Source organism: Gopherus flavomarginatus, chromosome 1, assembly GCF_025201925.1.
Source record: "Gopherus flavomarginatus isolate rGopFla2 chromosome 1, rGopFla2.mat.asm, whole genome shotgun sequence".
Classification (NCBI taxonomy): Eukaryota; Metazoa; Chordata; order Testudines; family Testudinidae; genus Gopherus; species Gopherus flavomarginatus.
This window is the reverse complement of record NC_066617.1, coordinates 261,526,781-261,548,267: the sequence shown is the minus strand read 5'-3', so window position 1 is coordinate 261,548,267 and position 21,487 is coordinate 261,526,781. Positions and strand designations below refer to the sequence as shown.

Genomic DNA, 21,487 nt, shown 5'->3' with positions numbered 1-21,487 from the left:
CATGATCTACAAAATAAAAAGGAGTCATATAAAAATGGAAACTAGGACAGATTACAGAGGATGAATATAGGCAAACAACACAGGAATGCAGGGGCAAGATTAGAAAGGCAAAGGCACAATATGAGCTCAAACTAGCTATGGGAATAAAGGGAAACAAGAAGACTTTTTATCAATACACTAGAATTAAGAGGAAGACCAAGGACAGGGTAGGCCCACTTCATCAACGACTTAGATATTGACATACAAAGTGGGCTTATTAAGTTTGTAGATGATACCAAACTGGGAGGGATTGCAACTGCTTTGGAGGACAGGGTCATAATTCAAAATGATCTGGACAAATTGGAGAAATGGTCTGAGGTAAACAGGATGAAGTTTAACAAAGACGAATGCAAAGTACTCCACTTAGGGAGAAACAATCAGTTTCACACATACAGAATGGGAAGAGACTCTCTAGGAAGGAGTACGGCAGAAAGGGATCTAGCGATTATAGTGGACCACAAGCTAAATATGAGTCTACAGTGTGATGCTGTTGCAAAAAAGCAAACATGATTCTGGATTGCATTAACAGGTATGTTGTGAGCAAGACACGAGAAGTCATTCTTCCGCTTTACTCTGCGCTGTTTAGGCTTCAGCTGAAGTATTATGTCCAGTTCTGGGCACTGCAGTTCAAGAAAGATGTGGAGAAATTGGAGAAGGTGCAGAGAAGAGCAACAAGAATGATTAAAGGTCTTGAAAACATGACCTATGAAGGAAGGCTGAAAGAATTGGATTTGTTTAGTTTGGAAAAGAGAAGACTGAGAGGGGACATGATAGCAGTTTTCAGGTATCTAAAAGGGTGTCATAAGGAGGAGGGAGAAAACTTGTTCACCTTGGCCTCTGAGGATAGAACAAGAAGCAATGGGCTTAAACTGCAGCAAGGGAGATTTAGGCTGGACATTAGGAAAAAGTTCCTAACCGTCAGGGTGGTTAAACACTGAAATAAATTGCCTAGGGAGGTTGTAGAATCTCCATCTCTGGGGATATTTAAGAGTAGATTAGATAAATGTCTATCCGAGATGGTCCAGACCAGTGGTCCCCAACATGGTGCCTGTGCCTGTGCCCGCCTAGTGCCCAGCAGGGGAGAGAAGCCACGGCACCACGCCACCACGCCTGCTAGGGACAGAGAACTCTGGGGTTGCAGGCTGCGGGCGCCAGTGTTCTCTGTCCTCCCGGCTTCTCTCTGCACTGGCCAGAACTGGCGCCAAAAAAACCCAAAACACAAAAACAAAACAAAAAAACCCAAACCACTCCAACTCTGCAGAATGGACGGAATGCCGCCCTGTAGTATGTGCTGCCCCAGGCACGTGCTTGCTCCACTGGTGCCTGGAGCCGGCCCTGTATGTGAGTAAGTGTCGGCACCCGCCACACTCTTGTGAAAATATGAATGTGCTACTGGCCACAAAAAGATTGGGGACCACTGGTCTAGACAGTATTTGGTCCTGCCATGAGGGCAGGGGACTGGACTCGATGACCTCTCAAGGTCCCTTCCAGTCCTAGAATCTATGAATCTATGAATAAAACAAAGAAGAAAACAGAGATTTTATAATAGTTATTTAATGCTCTGATATTATTGTTATAAGCATAGTCTAAATATCTAGATAGATTCAGATTCCTTGGGCAGGGCCGATCACTTCCTCTCTGTTCTGTACAGTGCTGACCACAGTGTTAGTGCTTAACAAACAATAACAACAGTTTTGCCAAGCCTATGCATTCAAAATTATGAGTCAGGCCCCCAGAAATCATGATATTGGCTTAAAATCATTAGATTATTAAACTAACAAATGTGGTGTTCTCTTTATTTGGCTTCTGGTTTTGGAGCCTTTAGGGATCGTGTTTTCCAGCTTTTCTCTACAACCACGAGGCTAGAATCTTACTTTTTTTTTTAACGAAAGCTGAGATTCTTGTGTAATCATATGACTTCTGGATCTGGGACTTTAAAAGAGGAAATTTTCAGATAAGCACAGATACATTTTCCTAATATTGAGAGACTTGTGATAAAATCATACTTTGCCAATCCAGTTATATTAAGTGAAGGTCTTCATGAGTAAAGTCAAGTCTGCATGAGTCAGTACTCAGTACTCATGAAGACTGCTTAAAGCGGGAGAAGAGAAACACACATATAACCCTTGCAAGGAAGAAGAGGTCTGTCCTGCAGTGCCTTCATCACAACACTGTTCTTCCCCCACTCCTTTATTATTGTTCACATAGCCATGGACATTGCAGGCTGAGAATGCAGCATCTAGGAAAATGAAGTGTTGCAATTTATATTCCCCATGTTTTGTGCTTATAGCATAAGCAATAAAACAAGCAGGAGAAATCCGGTCCCAACTCCCCCGCGAGAGATTCCTCCAGACACCAACCAGGGTTATCCTCTGCTTCCTGCAGTTGAAGTTTCAGTGGTTACCACAGTCAGGTCAGTGAAAGAAATGCAGGGAAGAAATGCACGAAGAGCTACCAGAGAAACTACAAGCAAGCAAAGAGTGATTGGGGAGGAGGGAGAAGAGGAGGGGCGGGCGGGAGGAAGAGGGGGAGGGAAGATGGGGGGAGGAAGAGGAGGAGCTAGGCCTCTCCTGGTAATAGTACTGTTGTCTTGACAACTAGGCTTACCAATAAGTATCCATTATAAATAAAAATATCCTCCCCCATTAAAGAACACAGAGGGAGGGGAGAAACCTGCTGATTTTTAATCACTTTATTTTAAAGGCTATTGTTAAAATAATTACACTTTCAGCTCCTTCGAAAGACACCTCCCCGCTGCCATCATGATCTTAGCTGCAACAGCACAGCAGATCAGAGAAACGCTGGGTCTCTGCCAGCTCTGGAGAAATGAGCTTTCCAGCCAGAGCTTTTTCTACCCAAAATCTCCCTTACTGGAAGCAGGGAGAGTATGAGGGAAGGAAACACTATCGATGGGAAAGGAGGATTTTTCTGTGCGTACTGCAGTCTATTTCCCCAGTGAGGTTTGGGGTGGTTTTGATGATGTGTGCGCGCGTACTCATGTATGTGTTACACTCTCCCCCCCCTCTCAAATTATTGTGGATTGAGGGAGAATTTTACTGCATGTTAGTGTCTCCTTGTCTAGGGATGAGACAAGGATTCTGCTGTGTATATTTTAGTATCTCAGCCTCTGGAAATGTATGTGTTCCCACCTATCCACAGTATGGTGCAGAGAGTATTGCACACTGTGTATGTTTTACCATCTCTTTCCCTCTCTGGAATGGAGGATTTACTACATGTTACAGTCTCTCATTCATTCTTCTGGGGGTATCTTCTATTAGGAAGGATTTTGCTGTAGGTTAGGCACTCTCCTTTTTGGAGATTGAGGCATTTTGAGAGGGGGGATGTGAGGAAGAGAAATTGTTGTGTACACTAGTTCTTCCTCCTTGAGGATGGGGCATACTGTGTACTCTGTATCTCAGCCTCTGTGGACACGGAGAGGTAGAGTAGCCTCTGTGAGATGTTCATTACTAACACATGCAGCAAAATAGATGTGTACCAACTTTATAAAACAAAGATTCTCTCTCCTCTAGTTAGAATCTAAATTAAAGGTGACTTACACTGGGTAACATAATTGGCTGTGTGTCTTTGGTATTTCTTTATGCTGTATGAAGGCTTGTGGGTTTTATTTTACATATTAATAGCTCAAACATCACTTTTTTCTTTTTCTGTGGGCAACTAGCGAAAGAGTAGGGATAGGACATCTCAGTTGCCAAGGAAGTGAAATCAAATTAGTTTAGGCGAGGGATTAATTCTTCAGGCAGTTTAAAACTCTCCTGCAGGTTTGTTTGTTTTTCCTTTTTGGTTGGCTTTTAACTCAAACTGCTGGATGAAAAGCTATTTTGTTAAAGCTACAAAAAGCTGGCCCCTTCAGGTCCTGGCGAAGGGCAGCCAGTCCTCATCACCGGTGAGCCAAGGGAGACCCAGACGACTTACGGGGCTTCTTGAGCAGTCCAAGTAGAAAAGGGGAGAGGAGGGATTAATTTCATTGTTCTCATCAGATCACCTTTAAGAATACAGGGACCTACTAGGGCAGGAAGCTGACAGAGGACGGGCTGCATAAAGCTCCCCCAGGCATCCCCAGTTCTATTCCACCCACCCTCACACGGGCAACACCCAATGGGCTGTAGCCCCCCCCCCCCGCCTTTTCCTCCCCTCCCCCTCCATAGGGCATACCCTTCTTACACCCCGAGGCACTTCCCTCCCCCTCACACGTGCGCCCCTGCGGACCCTCCCCAACACACACGCGCTGTCCCCTCCCTCCCAGTAACCCCTTTGTTTCCTGCATGGGCATGTGCGGACTGCGTGCGAGAGATTTTCCTGTCCGCACCGCAGCGCACACGTGCATAGCGCATGCTCGGGGAGCTGGGGCTGTTGGGAAATGTAGTTTAACTCTCCCACCTCCATTTTCTTGTCTTCCCTCGTGAGAGGGCGCATGCGCATTCCTCCCCCTCCCTTGTCGCGGGGTTCCAGGGAGAATTGTCATTGCTTATCCCGCCCCGATTCCCGTCTCCGATTGGCTGGCCGGGCGGCGGGGCGGGACACGACTGGCTGGCAGGAACGTCAACAGCAGCCTGCGACGGCCGGGTGACTCTTGAATTGATGCTGTTGCCTGGCGGGCGGAACCCAGGGGTCCGGGTGCCGAGACTCAAACTGAGCCTGTTCCCGTTTAGCGGGACTCCGGGGGAGCCGTGCCTGTGAGCTGGGCGGCCCATTTTGGGGCTGAAGCAGCAGCAGCAGCAACGTTGCATGATCTTCCTCCGGTCCTGCGGCGATATCTCCCGCGGGAGAGGCTGTCCGGGACAGCGCAGCATTTTCCACCAGCCGCACAAACTTTGTGCCAGTGGACCCCCTCCCCCGGTGTAAAAGCACCAACCACTGAGCTCATGTGCAAACGTCCCGTGCATCGCCGTCATCTCAGCCCCCTGCACAACTTTCCCGGTAGCATCAGACCTCTTGCATGTAACCATACTACTTTCCAGTTGGCCGCGTACCTCCTTAGCACTGTGCCCTGGCTGCCCGTACCTTCTCGGCATCACACACACGCCTTTGCCTGTGAGAAGCATTTGTTCCCTCTGTACCTTACCGGCAGCAGCAGCACAACCTCAACCTCAACCTCAACCTCGCGCCCCCCCCTCCAGTCCCACGCTTGTTTCTGCTGTTGCAGCAGCCCCACCTCCTGCTCTTAAACGTGAGTAAGGAGAGGAGGTGCAGAGATAATAAATATGCACATGAGCGTCAGTACTGCTGTTGTTGGGAGGGGGAGGGTCAGTGTGTAGAGGGGAGGGGTGCGCATGCGCGCTGCGTGGCGGGGCTGAATGTTTCCCAAGTGTTTGAAACTGGTATTTGGGTTTTCCACGTTGGATCAAGTGCGGCGTATAGCTAGAAGGGAGGCTGCATTAATATAACCGGGGACTGGAGCAGCGGCGGCGAGAAGAGCGTGGAAGGAGAGAGGATAGGAGCGGCACACGGGCGCCCAGAGGAGTTGATGCTTCTGTCAGACACTTTGCACAACAGATTTTGTTTCCAGACTGTTTCGGAGGATCTGGTTTGAGCCCCCCTTCCTCCCCCTTCGCACACACAAATCCCTCTGATTGTTCCTACCACCTCCTTCGTGAGTTACCCACAACGACAGCCATTCAATCAGCTGCTGCTGCTGGCGGTGGGGACTAGCGGAGGGTGCGTGTGTGTGTCTCTCTCTCGGCGTTCACAAGAGAAGAGTCAGATGTAGCTTCTCTCGGTTTTGGGGCGCTCCAGAGAGAGGCGGGCAGGGAGCGAGCCGGGCAGATTGGGGCTGTCGTTTTTGGAGCGAGCAGCCCTCGCTCTCGCACGGAGGCGGGGAGGAAGACTGTCTTACCGGATGAAAATGTTGAGTCCTGCAAACGGAGAGCAGCTTCACCTCGTGAACTATGTGGAGGATTATCTGGACTCCATCGAGTCTCTGCCCTTCGATCTGCAGAGAAATGTCTCCCTGATGAGGGAAATTGACGCCAAATATCAAGGTAAGTGCTTTCTTGTGTGTGTGGTGCTGGGTTAGATTTGTCTTTTCTTTCCTTGGTAGCTGAGTCCTGGCACCCCTTGCCCGCCCCCCCCCCCCCGCACCCTGCAGGGATGGTAGTTTTATTTTTGGGAAGAGGGAGAAAGCAGGAAAAGAGAGCCTAAAAGAGGAGAGAGGGGCTGATCTGCAGCGTTAGCTCTTGTCATGGGGCGGAACAAAAGGTCTCCGGCTTCTCTTATTAAGCAAGGAGTCTGCTTTTCAGTGTAAAATACTGGACAAGAAGACGGGGGGCAGGGAAGCAGGGTGTGGGGGGCTATTTCTGGGTGTGTAGTTGTGGGGGGAGGTTTTGTAGGTATCGAGGAAAGTGCTGGGTGGACAGAGGGAGAGATTACAGCACAACAACATTTAGGAATGTACAGTATTCATTATGGCTGTAGTAAGGGAGAGAGGCTGCTAGGAAAGAAGAGGGAGGAGGTTTAGATGCGAGTAGGGGGCAGGGTTTGCTTTCTTCAGTCTCTCTTTAATGGGGGTGCGTTTCACACTGTAAAACAGCCCCCCTGTGCATGTGGGGGGAGGGGAGTTATATAAAATAAACGCTGGATGGGTTATGGATGAGCTGAATGCTAAGTGCCCCCTCCCCGCGGCATGCTGGCTGCACTCACTCCGGGGCATGCCGTCTCCTTGACCCACGGCCGGCGGGGAGGGGAAGGAGAAGGGGGTTAGCTTGCGTGGGCTTTGGAGCAGCTTTGTCACTTGCTGTATGTGTAGGGATGACGGCCTGTTGGACGCTGCCGGCAAAGGTGGCACTGGGTGCTGAAGGGGACCCCTCTGCTCGAATATGCGCCCCCCTCCTACTGTACGGGGCGGAGGGGGGGGGGGGCTGGTCTCTGCGGCACTTGCAGCTGATTTGCGGGCACCCCTCCCCCCCCGCGGGCAAGAGATGGGTGGAAAGCGCCCCATGGACGGCACCGGCAGCAGGGGCTACAGGGCTGGGTCGGGGCAGCGCTGTCGGGTGCGGGGGGAGGTGTAGGGCGACGCGCCTCCCTGCACTACCGCCCCAGTGCAAATACCAGCTGCGTCCGCGCTATGCCGGAGTCAAGTCACCGCGCTCGCTGCGTCATTTATAGCCCTCCGTCATTAGCATATCGTGGTTCGCCCCGCCTCTCCCTCGCGCTATTGGCTGGGCTGTGCCCCGGGCTCAGCCTCTGCCGCTCACTGCCTGGGCGCGCTGTTCCGCCTCTAGCTCCGCCTCCTCGCGGCGTTTCCGAAGCCATTTTATTGTGGGGTTGATTTGAATATCTTGAGGTTCCTCCCGCCTTCCCGTTTCTGATTGGCGCCATGGGCTGCGCGAGGTGGGCGCAACTTTGGCCTTCGGGTTGTGATTGACACGATTTTAGGTGGAGGACCTGTTCTGTCTCCTCCTCCTGGTTCTGATTGGAACCTTGGGCTTGGTGGGCGGGCTCTTTGGGTTTTCCCATTCTGGTTGGTCCGTTGCGCCGGAGACCTGAGCTCTGGGCTTTCTGTTTCCGGTTGGGACGCGGCACCGGAATGGACGAGTTCCTCCCACTTCTCATCCTGATTGGCATGCTGGAAGGATAAAGGAGGGTTATCCCTGTATTCTTTGATTCTGATTGGTGGAGGGCAGACGCTGCTCGCCCCTTCCCTCTCTTCCGAAACAACAGGAGAAACTCAGTTCGGCCCATTTCCTGCTCAAAAACAATAGCCTGACGTCACATCCTGGTTCTCCCTTCTGCGTTGGCAACTGGCCGGTTGCTAAGGAGAGGCGGAGTCTCCTGAAGGAGACTGCGAGAGACCCTTCTCGGTTGGCTGAGCGCCCGCCGGTGCCCCTCCCCCGTCTGTCATGGCTGCGAGTCGAGCGCCCCTCCCGCCGCGTTTGTCCGTCTGACCGGCAGGAGGCGCCCGAGCGGGGGCGGGGCGCTGAGGCGGCGCAGGGTTGGCGGGACTCCTGCCGACCAGCCCGGGACGCGGCCCTAGGGGGCCGAGCTGGCGCCGAGCGGGGGTTCGGCTCCTTGCTGTGGGGATCGAGTCCCGCTGTCTTCACCTGGGCCTGGCGCTCCTGCTGCGGGCCCCGGGCTTGGCTCCAGCTGGACGGAGCGGGGCCGCCCTCTGTTGTCCCGACCCCCGCAAACCTTCAGCCCCTCCGCCCCACCTCTCCAGCCTGGCCCCCGCCTGGATAGCCCCACTCCAGGCGTGCAGCAGACAACCCCAGCCTGGTTCCTAGCCCAGAAGCAGGCTCCTTGCAAATCTGCACCCCACGCCCTTGTCCAGGGAGCTCTCTGTCGTCTCAAGAGCGGGATGTCACTTACACCCGCCCCCGTGCTGGGGTCGCCTGGCTGGCAAGTCCAGAACACAACCTATAAATTTCTTCTACTCTTTAACCTTCAAAATGCCCCCACTCTACCGTTCATGTATTTTCAAAAAAAGCAAAGTAACCAGCTATTAGCCTTCCTTCAAACAACAATCTCTTCAGATGTTGATAGGGAGAGGGGGATCCTAGAAATCTATATTACAATTGGGCTTATAAATATAGTTTACAGCAAGATTTTGGCAGTTATTTTAGATGTGGGATTGTTCTTTAAGTAAAAATTGAATTTTGCATAGCATTTTGCTGATTTATGGTGTGATAGTATATGAGAAGTGTTGAAATACACACTTCATTGAATAGTAATCCTCATAAACCACACAAATAGTGGTCTCTCCTGACATACCTTTAAAAAATAATAAAGAGCAGAGCATTTTAATAAGGTGCCAGTATTCAGATTTCATTACTTGTACAAAAATATAAAACTTACTAATGTATGGCAAAGTATCACAAAACGGAGTTATAGTTGAGTAAAGGAACAAAGTACATGTAGTGCAGTATCCTTATGACCACTATTCATTTACTAAGTTTCTAAATTAATAATTAGTAACTGCTCTCCTAATTATTGAGTTGGTGAGGTTCTACCATATACATTTTCCCCAAACTACCTCTAACAAAGCTGTTTAAAAAAAACCCAACAACAATACGTGTGTTTCCATCTGTCTTTGTGAAGTCACCTTATTAAAGGTGGAATTTTGAAAAGTGCTTATCATTGGCCACACTGCTCCCATTCAAGTCAATGGGAGTTTCAGTATGCCATTTAGACCTACTCTGGGCATGGTTAGTTGAGAAAGTTAGTTTGTTTATTGATGGAGCTGTACCAATATTAGCAATGGTGGGAAATGATTATGCTAGCCTCAGCCTGAGAGCATGCACACCAGGCCACTGGCAATATAAAAGGATAGGCAGATGTATCATAAGGTATAGCAACTATCTGTTTCCACCAGAATAATCAAGTGCCTCCTGGCATCCGACGAAGTGGGTATTCACCCACGAAAGCTCATGCTCCAGTATGTCTGTTAGTCTATAAGGTGCCACAGGACTCTGCTGCTTTTACAAGTGTCCTCTGTTACTTGGCCTCTAGATCTTTGTTAGAAGAGAAGGGTGGGAGCCCCTACTCAAAGCCACTTAAGTGACTGTTGAAATAGAGCCCCTTTTTCATTTATATTCTCTGAAAAAAATTAAAATGACACAAGTAAAGATTTACTTTACAGGCATCAAACCAGCAGTCTTCTGTGTTTAATGCAGACAGAGATAATCTTTGCAGCACAGAAGCTGGCTGTTATTTCAGACCAACACTGAATATTCCAAATTAGTTACCTTTATGGGGGCCTGAGATTACTGTCATCAATCAGTGGGAACAGTGAGGTAAATATTTCAAACTCTGAAAATAAATCTGTGACTCTTATTCAACTATGGGTCACAGAGAGCTGGGCAAATATTAGAAAAAGGTGGACAGATTTATCTCTATAGCTATGCATTAAGCCTGTGATCTTATTGGCTTACAGCAGTGGTCCCCAACCTTTTTGGCTGGCAGGTGCCAGCCGAAGGACCACTGCGGTGGTGACACCTCTCGATGACATCACTTGTCGACGACAAGCATTGTCATCGAGAGGCATCCCCGCCAAAATGCCGCTGCCAAAATGCCGCTGCGGCATTTTGACGGGTGCTCTCCCGGAAGCCAGGACTTGAGCGTATTGGGGACCCCTGGCTTAGAGATTTTCAGTGCAGAGGAGTGGATAATGTTGCAAATGTCGCAAAGAGAGAGGTTTTTTGTGTGTTGTGCAGTACTTAAGATTGGCTGAAGGGTATTGCTTACGTTTTCATTCTTACGGCTGGTGGTGGGCTTTCTGATGCTGCACAGCAAGAAAACCCATAGTTATATATGTTTGTGTCCTCTGCAGCCTACGGCGTTACAAGGTGCACAGAATTCCCAGCGTCTGATTTTTTGCATTTGTAACTTTCCCAACATGCTTTAAACATACAGGTGACAGAGTGAAACCAGGCACTCACAGATAGTTGCATAGGTATCTGACTATTTCGGGAGACATTGAAACAGCTAGGCTCTTGCATGGGGCCTATACATTGTTTACCTGTGAGGGGATTAGTGTTAGCCATCCTGGAGAGGACAGGCAAGTCATGCTGCTGAGTCTGCTTGTCTAAGGAACGTTACAAATTAGAGCCTGCCGCAACTTTCAGCTGAAATAGCTGCTAAGAAACTTCTTTTCTTATCTAGTATCACACTTAAGTACCACAGTCTCCCAACTCCATCCATCAGAACACCCATTTGTTGCTGATCAACCCTTTTTATTTGTATCAGAGGGGTAACCGTGTTAGTCTGGAACTGTAAAAGCAGCAAAGAGTCCTGTGGCACCGTATAGACTAACAAACATATTGGAGCATGAGCTTTCGTGGGTGAATACCCACTTCGTCGGATGCACTTCGTTCTTTTTATCTGAGCACAGTTGTAAATAGCAACAAACTGTATCACTCAGTATCTTGTGTTGTGCTGAGCAACTTTGATTAGTACCTCCCAGGAAGTGCTCAGCAGCTAGCAGGATCAAGGTTATTATCACTAAATGAGATATGCCTTCCCAATGTGTTAAATAGTAGAGCAATACTAGCAGTGTGATAATGGTATATTTTTCATGTGCATATGTGATATTTAAATGAAACTTTAGTAATAGGTGTGGAGAAATAAAATAAACTATTTCGTCATTAAAAAAATTAGTAACCTATGGAGAAACATTCTTTGGATATCCACAAAGCAAAGTATTTTTCCTAGAAAGATTATCTGTATGTCAAATTCTAGTGGGTTAATCTACTAATGACAGTGGCTAAGTGCCACAAAATTGGAATATAGACTTCTGAATTTCAGTTATTAGGAATAATGATGATAAATGTTTAATCTCCCAACATACTTAATCTCTAAGAGTTTGTCTTGATTAGGATAAAAGGTTTTTTATTAAGAAGGTTAGCTAACACATTCACACCAATTCTACCTGCTGTAGTACAACTAGCTGTATCTAAACTAGAGTCTTAGAACGTGTTAGTTAACATGTTATCAAAGAACAAACACCTTTTTATCCTAATCAGGGCAAAGCCTAAATAGCAACAGCTTTGTTGGTATTAATTGTGTAACAAGAGCTATTGGCATGTTTTCTTGTCCAAAAGAAAGTCTTATTAGGGAGATAAATGTCCACATTTGTAAAATTCTAAGTCTGAGCTTTGCTATTTCATTTAAATATAGGTGGGATTGTAACATTTATTAGGTTAACTGAGTTACTTTTCTGCCAAGTGTTACATTCTTCTAAAACCTTCATTCTTGGTTAGTAAGCTAAACTGTTCTTCTCAGCAGCCTTTGTGTTCATTTCAAGGTGAATGGAAAGAGAAACACCATGATGGAGTTTAAAAAAGAGAAAAAAGAATCCTAATTCTAGATAATATACAATGAGGAATGAATGTGTGTATTTATATATAATGGTGAAAGGGACAGTAATCTAACATGTCTCACTGGTATTGAATGGAGTTTGATGAAACAAGCATAAATCAAACACAGCTGTCTGTTTTTCAGTTATGAACTCTCAAATAACACATTTGACTCTTAAAACTTCTCTCTCACCAAAACTCTCTCATAGTCTGCTGAAAAAATCCTTACAGTAAGTAGTACAATCGTGCTACTTCAAGACTATCTGCATTTGGTTTATAAATGCATATATTCACTTTTACTATTTTAAATCAGAAATCATAACTGCTTCAACTGTTGCCAAATATAGTTGAATGTCCTAAATTCTTACTTTCTCTGGTTAAATACATACAATAGATGCATGTATTTACTCAGATTGCAACAATTACAGAATATGTTGATGCAGAAGGGACATGGCCACGCGCAGGCATGGACCCAAGCCTCCTACACATCTTAAAAGGAAATAAAATACCTGAAATATACGTATAGTTTGTATATTGCAATCCTGATTTAGCAACCCTTAGGCTCTGGCTCTCACCTGCCAAAGACTTGAAGGAATAGAACAGTAGCTTAAAACCTTGACTACGTTACAGTTTTGTCAGCAAAAGTCAGGTTTCATTGACAATACAGTGGAGGTGTACACACTGCAATGCTCCTTCTGCTAACAAAACTCTCCTGCTTTGCTACCAACATAAAACCACCTCAACAAGAGGCATAGAGCTTTTTGTGGCAAAGTGACATTGGCAAAGTGTCAGTGTGGACACTGGCTTGGTTATGTTGCTGTAAGTGGTATCCAGGAGGTGTCCCACAATAGCCACCCTGACCGCTCTGGTCAGCAGTTTGTACTCTGATGCCTTGCCTCCAGGTATCTGCCCCTTCCCCTTTAAAGGCCTGGACATTTTTGAAATTCCACTTCGTGTTTGCTCAGTGTGGACAGCTCACATCATATCTTTCCAGCTGACCATGGCAGCTCCATGCAACAAACGCTGTCCCGCTTGGAGCACATCTGAGTTGTTAGGTCTGCTGGCACTATGGGGTGAGGAGGCTGTGCAGTGCCAGCTCTGCTCCAGCTGTAGGAACTCTGATACTTAGGCCTGATCTATGCTGTAGTGGGGAGAATAGCGTAGCTGAAGTCGACGTACCTTAGGTCGACTTACGTTGCATCCTCACGGCACGGAGTTGACTACCGCCATTCCCCTGTTGACTCCACTTCCACCTCGCTGCAGTGGAGTACAGGAGTCAACGGCAGAGTGATCGGGGATCAATTTATTGCATCTACACTAGACACGATAAATCGATCCCTGATAGATCGATCACTACCTGCTGATCCGGCGGGTAGTATAAACATACCCTTACAGTCAGATTTCTTCTGGAGTGTTGGATAAGGGCTACAAATGGAACATGCATCAGTGTTGTGCAAAAGTAAAGCTGAGGCAGGTGTACCAGAAGGCAAGGGAGTCAAATCGTCACTCTGGTGCAGTGCTGAAGACCTGCTACTTCTGTAAGGAGCTGGACACCATCCTCGGCAGCAACCCCACTTCCAATGCCAAGAGCCCCAAGGATACTTTGATGGGGCTGCGGACAGCGAACTCATCCCCAAGGACAAAGTTGTGTATGAGGAGGTCGAGTTGGAGGATGATGTGGAGCACGTGTTAGGGTCATCCAGTGGTGTGGTGAGTCAGGAACTCTTCCACTCTGGAGGGGTCTAGCCAGTCCCAGCAGTCCATCTCTGGTGTGCATGATGTGCCAGAAGAGCACTCTGGTAAGTGATCTTTTTGAGTTGATGCTGTTCGGTTATATGAAGTAGAGTGGTCCTTTGCTTTGTATATATTGTAGAAGTGAGTGAAGGGATAGAAATGTACAAGAGTAGCTGTGTTGACATGTGCTTTACATTACCCTGTACAGCAAAGCAGTGTGGTGGAACAACTTGTTAATGCACACTGAGATTTCATAGGAATCCTCCAGAGAGATATCTAGGAAACTTTCATGGAGGTACTCGCCAATCCTCTGCTGAAGGTTTCTTGGCAGAGCTACTTTGTTCCTTCCTTCCCCCATCAGCAATCACTTGTGCAGGGACCAAAGCGGCACATGGGCGAGCAGCATAGGGGCCCAGTCTGAAGCTGCAAGCATGCAAGAGATGCACTCTTGCATCCTTGCTTACCTTCAGGAGTGAGATAGTGTCTTCAGTGACCTCTGCCTGTGGAAAATGGTGGCAGAATTTACAATATTGTCCCTTAAAAAAACACTGAGACCCTTTGCCCCATCTTGAGCGCACCCCCACACACACCATCCCCCTGGCCTACCTCACCACAGTTAGGATTTTCACTGAGCTGTGTGCTTGCCAAGAGACAGTGAGAAACATTCATTTTTTTTAAAGGTGCATTTTACTATAATGAGTTGATGTGGTGCATGCACTAAAATTCATGCTTCTGTTTATTGTTTCTTGTGCTTCTGCAGATGTGGCCTTCAGTGGAACGCCCTACACACTGGCAGAGCACCTCTGCCAGATAAGGAAGCAAGGAGGACATGTTCCGAGAGGTGGTCCAATCCTCAGAGGCTGAAAAAAACAAGAACGCAGATTGCAGAGAGAGATTTTAAAAGAAAATTATACAATAGGCAGGACAGAAAGGAGAGCCAGGAGCCAATTTTAATGGGCCAAGAGAAGATGGTAAAAGTGATGGAGGAGAAACAGATGGTGAAGTTTCATCTAATCACACTGCAGGCAGAATTCATGTGTGGTCAACCACCCTGCAGCTGATACAGAACTGTTTTTCATGCCCTCCCTAAACTCCTCCCACACCCTCACAACTTCCCAGCCCATCTTGGTACTCTGGTCACTCCACCTCTTTGGATAGCTTCCAAAATGATAGCTGGACTTGCACAGAGCTATGAGAGCGTACACTGCCCTTCATTTTTATTTCCCTTCCCACCAAGCCTTTTGTGTGTGTTATTAATTGGTATTTAATAAAAACAAACTTTTTGAATGATAACCAATCCTTATTTGTCTTCAAAACATGGTGCTTGATGCTGGAATTAATACACAGTGGCAATTTCATCATTTGCTGACTACACATCTCGGTCAAGAATCATCAACATTTTCATACAATGTGGCAAGTTAACGAAGCATGGCAGAGTGCTGTATAGAATGAAACATTACTGGAGCTCATTGTCAAATTGTTGCCTCAAAGCCTCTCTAATTCAAATTGCTTTTCCTCTCCCCCCAGTGTACCTCAGCCTCGGTATCTGACTGCTCAAAATCAGCCACCAGGTGATCCGTCTCCACACACTACCGTGCAGGAAACGTCTCATCTTTAGCCTCACAAATGTTATGGAGCACCCAGCAGGCTGCTATGACCATGGGAATATTTTCCTCATTTAGGTCTAACTTGCCATAAAGGCAGCGCCAGCCTGCTTTTAATCTGCCAAATGTACATTCTACAGCCTATTGGTTGAAGTGCTCCTTGCTGCTGTCCAGGTTTCTCATGTAAGGCTTCATGAGCCATGACAGTAAGGGATAGGTCGCGTTTCCCAGGATCACTATGGGCATTTCAATATCCCCCGTTGGAATCTTCTAGTCTGGAAAGAAAATCCCTGCTTGCAGCTTTCTGTACAGACCAGTGTTCCTAAAGATGCATATGTCATGCACCTTTTCGGACCACCCCACGTTGATGTCAGTGAAACGCCCCTGGTGATCCACAAGTGCCTGCAACATCATGGAGAAATACCCCTTTCTATTGATGTGTACTCAGTTGAAGGTGTTCTGGTGTCAAAATTGGGATATGCGTGCCATCTATTGCCCTGTCTCACGTAGGGAATCCAGTTGCTGCAGAGCCATCCACTGTTTCACACAGGTTGCTAAGAGTCACAGTCCTTTGTAGCAGGATGTGATTAATTGCCTTGCACGCTTACCTTAACATAGCTCCAATGGTCAACTTCCAGGTTCCAAACTGATTCACGACCAACTGATAGCAGTCTGGAGTCGCCAGCTTCCACACAACGATTGCCATGCACGTCTCCACTCAGAGGGCAGCTCTCATTTTGGTGTCTTTGTGCTGTACTGCTGGGGCAAGCTCCGCACATAGTTCCAAGAAGGTGGCTTTCTGCAGCCAAAAGTTTTGCAGCCACTGCTCGTCATCCCACCTGCATAACAATGTGATCCCTCCACTCAGCGCTTGTTTCCTCATCCCAAAAGTGATGGTTCACCATGTGCAGCTGTTCCATGAATGCCAAAAGCAATCTGGTGTTGTTTCTTTCCATGGCACACAACAGGTCAGGCGCCTCTGAGTCCTGTTTAAATTGAGTGCTCACGATGTACTGTATGACCGGCCACGATGTGTTCATAACAGTGATTACAACAGTAGAGAGCAGTGCAGGATCCATCCTTTCAGACAGAGATTGTGAGAGCATAGTAAACAGGCGCCATTGAAAAATGCCACAAAACACAGTAGAAAGCCCATGGAATGATGGTACAGAAAAAACTGCATCATGAGATATTGATCCCTCACCCATGGTGCACTTCAATCCACTCTGCCTTCCCAGAGCTCCTAGCTGCAGAAGATGGTGAGTAGCACAGTGGGATAAATACCCACAGTGCACTGCTCTCTCTGTCGATGCTTGAGCACCAGCTGTGGGCGTGCTCGGGAGTGTTGTGTTAACATGCACAAGTGATTTAATTATACCAATTTTTGATTGTCGGCATAACTTGCGTTGACTGTGTAGTGTAGACAAGGCCTTAGAGACACTTTTAACCCCCATCCCGGCGGTATTGAATAGAGCTCATCGTAGCTCAGGACCCACCTCACAGCATTCAGAATTCTTGTGCATCAGCAATCAAGTATGTTAGCCATTACTCAATAACTCAGCATCTGTTTTCTGCAGTGATTAACTCACTCGCTCTCCCTCTGCCTGTTTCAACCATTTCTTGTGACCAAAATGTAAATGGCAGTCCTGTCATCTTTGGTTTTGGGGGGGGAGTTTATTTTATTCTTTAGCAGAGTGCTAATGTTAATACGTGAAAGATGGTCTGAAAAACCACTATGATATTTCTTAGTTCTGGCTTTAGAACAAAATTTTGTAGTTGCCAATGATGGAATAATCTTCTTTTTTACTTCATTGATTTGTCTAAAAGGAAAAGTGTTGAAGATCTAGGCCACTAACCTGGCAATCTGTAACTTCCTTTCATTGTGACAAGCTGCTTCATAGACATCACATACTGCTGCACCCACAAAACTCGCACAGGGTGTAACAGTCTAAAATGAAATTATTTTTAATAAGTTTCTACATTTCAGCTAGATAGCATTTGCATTCTGTTCCAGAGAGACCAACTAATCAGTTGTAGATGAGAGCCACTTGTTGTCAGATTTCAACTTCAGTGTGGCTGCCTTTGATCAGCTTTGTACTTTACAAGAAAGTAGTGCTGCTTTTGGGAGGCAGTAGTATGGGGAGGTTTTGTTCAGCCATTCTGTATGTGCAGAATATTTATAGTTTTACTTTTTTTTCCCCTTTGCAGAGATCTTAAAGGAGCTGGATGATTATTATGAAAAGTTCAAACGAGAGACTGATGCCGTGCAGAAGAGAAGACTGTTGCATTGCATACAGAGAGCACTAATCCGGAGTCAGGAACTGGGAGATGAAAAGATCCAAATTGTCAGTCAGATGGTGGAGCTTGTTGAGAACAGAACCAGGCAAGTGGACAGTCATGTGGAACTATTTGAGACCTGTCAAGAGACTAATGAGACCACTGGAAACAGTGGCAAAGCCAGCCAAGATAAGTCAAAGAATGAGACAATCACTCAGGCTGAAAAGCCCAACAATAAGAGGTCTAGGAGGCAAAGAAATAATGAAAATCGAGAAAACGCTTCTAATAATCATGATCATGATGACATCACCTCAGGAACGCCAAAGGAGAAGAAAGCAAAAACATCCAAGAAAAAGAAGAGGTCTAAGGCTAAAGCAGAGAGGGAGGCTTCCCCTGCGGATCTTCCTATTGATCCCAATGAGCCAACATACTGTTTGTGTAACCAAGTCTCCTATGGAGAAATGATAGGATGTGATAATGATGAGTGCCCAATTGAGTGGTTTCATTTTTCATGTGTGGGACTCAATCATAAACCAAAGGGCAAATGGTACTGCCCTAAATGTAGAGGAGAAAATGAGAAAACTATGGACAAGGCACTGGAGAAATCTAAAAAAGAAAGGGCCTACAACAGGTAGTTTGTAGACTCTTGATTGCGAAGAAAAATAAAAAACCAACCAACCAATGTATTTATTGTCAGTGTCACCTTTGTTGAGGTGCAAGGATTGTAAAATGTATATTTTTAACGGAGGTTAGAAACAAAACCATTCCTGTTATAGGGACGGCAATAAGAGCAATTTTGTTTTTTCCATTTGATACAGCTGTAAAAAGAAAGTGGTCTGGCGACCAACATTAATAAACATGTAATAAGCGTTTAAATTTAGTGTTCGGATGGAGCTAAAGACAATATGATATTTCTTTTTTGTGCTGGTAGCACTATACCCATTAACATTTAGATAACAAATATTTCTTAAATGTAATTTCATTTTTCTTTATAGAGGAATGTTATTTACCTTTGCAGCAAACTGTCAAATATTTAGCCATCCGGTTGTATTTGAATAAAACAACAGTACATTATAAATTTAATTTATTTCACTGATGACCAATGCAAGATCAAACAAGAAGGTAAAATATGACTCCTGCTACAGTGTGTGTCAGTATAACAGTTCAATAACAAATGTTTAAATAGCGTTAGAAGATTATTTTTTAAAAAAGTAAATGGTTAAATTTTACATGACAAATATTTTATATACTGGCCGAGTACCACAAGGGCCATTTTAAAATGATTGAGTACATTTTATATTTAACCAGGAAGTGGTTTAGTAATGAAACTTACCATAAATCAAGCTTTATACTGTCACAGATAATAGTGTAGCAATCTTTAATTTGTATAAGGTGTATAAATGTAAATTTTTAAGTGGAGTTGCACTTACTGTATTATAATTGGAAATGCAGCCAAATGCCATTGTGTATCCAATGTGCATTTCCTTCTGTATGTATGAAAATTGTACAGCTGTGATATTAAGAAATAAATGAAAAAAACTAGTTTGCTCCTCTGGTGATTACATTTTAATATTCATTCATACCATTTAAAAATTAATGGCTAACTTCCGTAGCACCATCAAGCTGCTGCCGCCTGGAAGCCTAAAGTAGAATCTGTTGTAATGGTAGTCAAATTATGCTTCCAATAATGAATCTTCAGAGAGCGTATGATTAGCAAGAGAATAAGAGTCTCAAAATAGCATTTAACCTTCTATCCAACTCTATACTGTAGTGCTTACTGTTACTTTGGCCATATGTAATAATAAAATAATAATAAATCAATGGAATGGAACTGGCCACATTTACTGGTTTTCATGTGGATATAAACTAGTTCACATTTGTTATCAGTAGGAAGTGCTTGTTGAATTACAATATTTTAAAAGAATTATTGCAACTATCCAGTTTAAGCATTTGTAACCCTCCTGGTCTCCTCAAATAAAACTGCTTTAGCTATAATAAAAATGTTAACTTTAGACACCCAGATCCCATTTCACTTTTTTTTTTTTTAATAGCAACATAGGTTCAAACTGTTCCCTTCACCTCAGAATGGAGAGGATGAAATCCTGGTAGAGTCAAACAGGACACAGATGAGGGAGAAGCATCATTCTGTTTTCTGTCTGCTGTCGCGCGTGCATGTGTGTGTGTGTCGGGGCGGAGGTTAAGAATAAGTGGGTTGAGGCTGGTAACAGGAGAAAGATTGGAGAAGGGCACTGGGAGAGGAATGCAGATAGGTGACGGGCAGCAGGAGGAAGATTTGGAGCACAATGCTGGAACTGATCCATTCATATTACCAAATCCAGTGACTCTCATAAGATTCTTGTAGACTTGTGTCTCCTATGACCACCATGTCCCTCTTCCTAAAATTCCTAAACTGCCACTGTTCTGCCTCTCACAAATAATGAAATCATGAACTGGTGGGCTGGTCCATCTGCGAGAAGTGGAGTGGAAGATATGGAGTCAGCAGAAGAGGAATAAGTGCAAGGGCTACAGTGACCTCTGTGGATGTAGAGGGAAGTCACAAAATGCATTGTGTCACATATTGCGCATGTTATATCAACCCTGTGGGATTTCCCCATCTAAATTATAGTGACTGAGTTAGTTTTAAATTAGATGAGTTACCCATTCATGCTCTGACCCCTGTGCTCCACCACTGGTAAGGATCCAGGGCCAGCAGGGGACCTATAGCAGCAAGTCTCTGATGAATCTTACTTTGTCTTCTCTCTACCCTACTCCTCTTCTCCCCCATTTTGTTTCTCTTCTCCCTCCTACACAGTCCCCTGCTCTCCTTCCTATGCCTCACTCCAGCTGCTGTCTCCTCTGCTAATCCCAACCCTTGTGGAAATGCCCAGCTCCAACATTCTGTCCCCTCTCCAGTTAAGCCCTGTCTAGCCTAGGAAAACTAATGTTTTCAAAAAATTGTGCTCGCTAAAATAATTTGAAATACCAGTTGGGATACAGTATAAACACAGTTCAACATCTCTGAATCCAGGCTAGCTGGCCAGGGTTGACCCTAGGTTCCCCCATTAAACTGTGTCCAACACAGGTCCCTAGTAATGTTTCAAATGCAGATAGCTGGGGTAAAATAATGGCAGTGTGGAGATGCATGCTAGAAAAAGTCCTACTTAAGAGAGGTCTATTGGTTTGCTGATAGGTCCATCTTGTCATTGTTCTTAAATAAGTACACTTCCAGCTCTTGCCCTCCCTTATCTTAGCTATGGGTCGAAGGCAGCTACTTATTTGCTAGGTGGTTTAAAAATTATATTATCAGTGTACTCATTTCTCCACGACCTTCCTGCTCTTCTCAACTCCACATACAGGTTGCAATTTTCTTTTGTTGCTTACTGTTTACATCTCTTGGACCTAAACCACAGTTTTTGATAGGATCTAATTTCAAGCAGTCAGCCTGTTCACTTCATTTAGCGTGAACTGACTGCTGCTATTAAGCTCTTCATTGTTGGAAGTATGGCCTTCTCATGCCGTGCTGGCACACAGTCCTACAGCCTCATACTATGGAAACTACTCAAGCATTGCATCTTGTTTAAAATAGTATCTTTACCCATGTACTTTTTTCTTCTTGCCAGTTTAATGGTTCAGAAAATGTACTAGCCCTGTAACTTATTTCCTCTATTTCTGTGCAGAATAGATTCGGAGGAGGCAGCAGACATACAAGCTTCCCAACACCACCACCATAACTGAATGCTGATTTGGAGAGGCCATCACTAGAAATGAGAGAACATTTGAGTCTCCATGCCCATTCCTTGCTTGATTTCACTCCTGAGACTGCCAGCAAATGGCACAGTTGAGACAGTCCAATTTCTTAGTAAAGAGATTATCTATGGTTACTAAAATGTCCTACAGGTGACTGAACAGCCATCAGATGTAACAACTATCATTCAGTAGCTTATTACTAGAAAATGTCTGAGTGGGGGGGAAGCATGACTTGTTTGGTTTTCGTCAGAAATGTTCAACGAGCTGTAGTCACTGCTG

General features: G+C 45.6%; 1 protein-coding gene across 2 annotated transcripts; it reads left to right on the top strand.

The window, feature by feature from the left end:
• Positions 1–5,271: 5,271 nt before the first annotated feature.
• Positions 5,272–19,483, top strand: ING1 (inhibitor of growth family member 1). Of its 2 annotated transcripts, none has more exons than XM_050951162.1 (2): positions 5,272–6,038; positions 17,393–19,483. In XM_050951162.1, exons 1-2 carry the CDS (start codon positions 5,897–5,899, stop codon positions 18,094–18,096), a joined length of 846 nt encoding a protein of 281 aa, XP_050807119.1. In that variant the 5' UTR covers positions 5,272–5,896; the 3' UTR covers positions 18,097–19,483. The 2 variants fall into 2 exon arrangements, with proteins under 2 accessions (XP_050807119.1, XP_050807128.1); XM_050951171.1 differs by lacking the exon at positions 5,272–6,038 and adding an exon at positions 15,964–16,152.
• The last annotated feature ends 2,004 nt before the right edge of the window (positions 19,484–21,487 follow it).

Bases quoted from the DNA above. Each gene is read 5' to 3' on its own strand.
- ING1 (XM_050951162.1), top strand. From the start codon at position 5,897: ATGAAAATGTTGAGTCCTGCAAACGGAGAGCAGCTTCACCTCGTGAAC. The intron at 6,039-17,392 runs GTAAGTGCTTTC...TCCCCTTTGCAG, and splicing joins AATTGACGCCAAATATCAAG to AGATCTTAAAGGAGCTGGAT.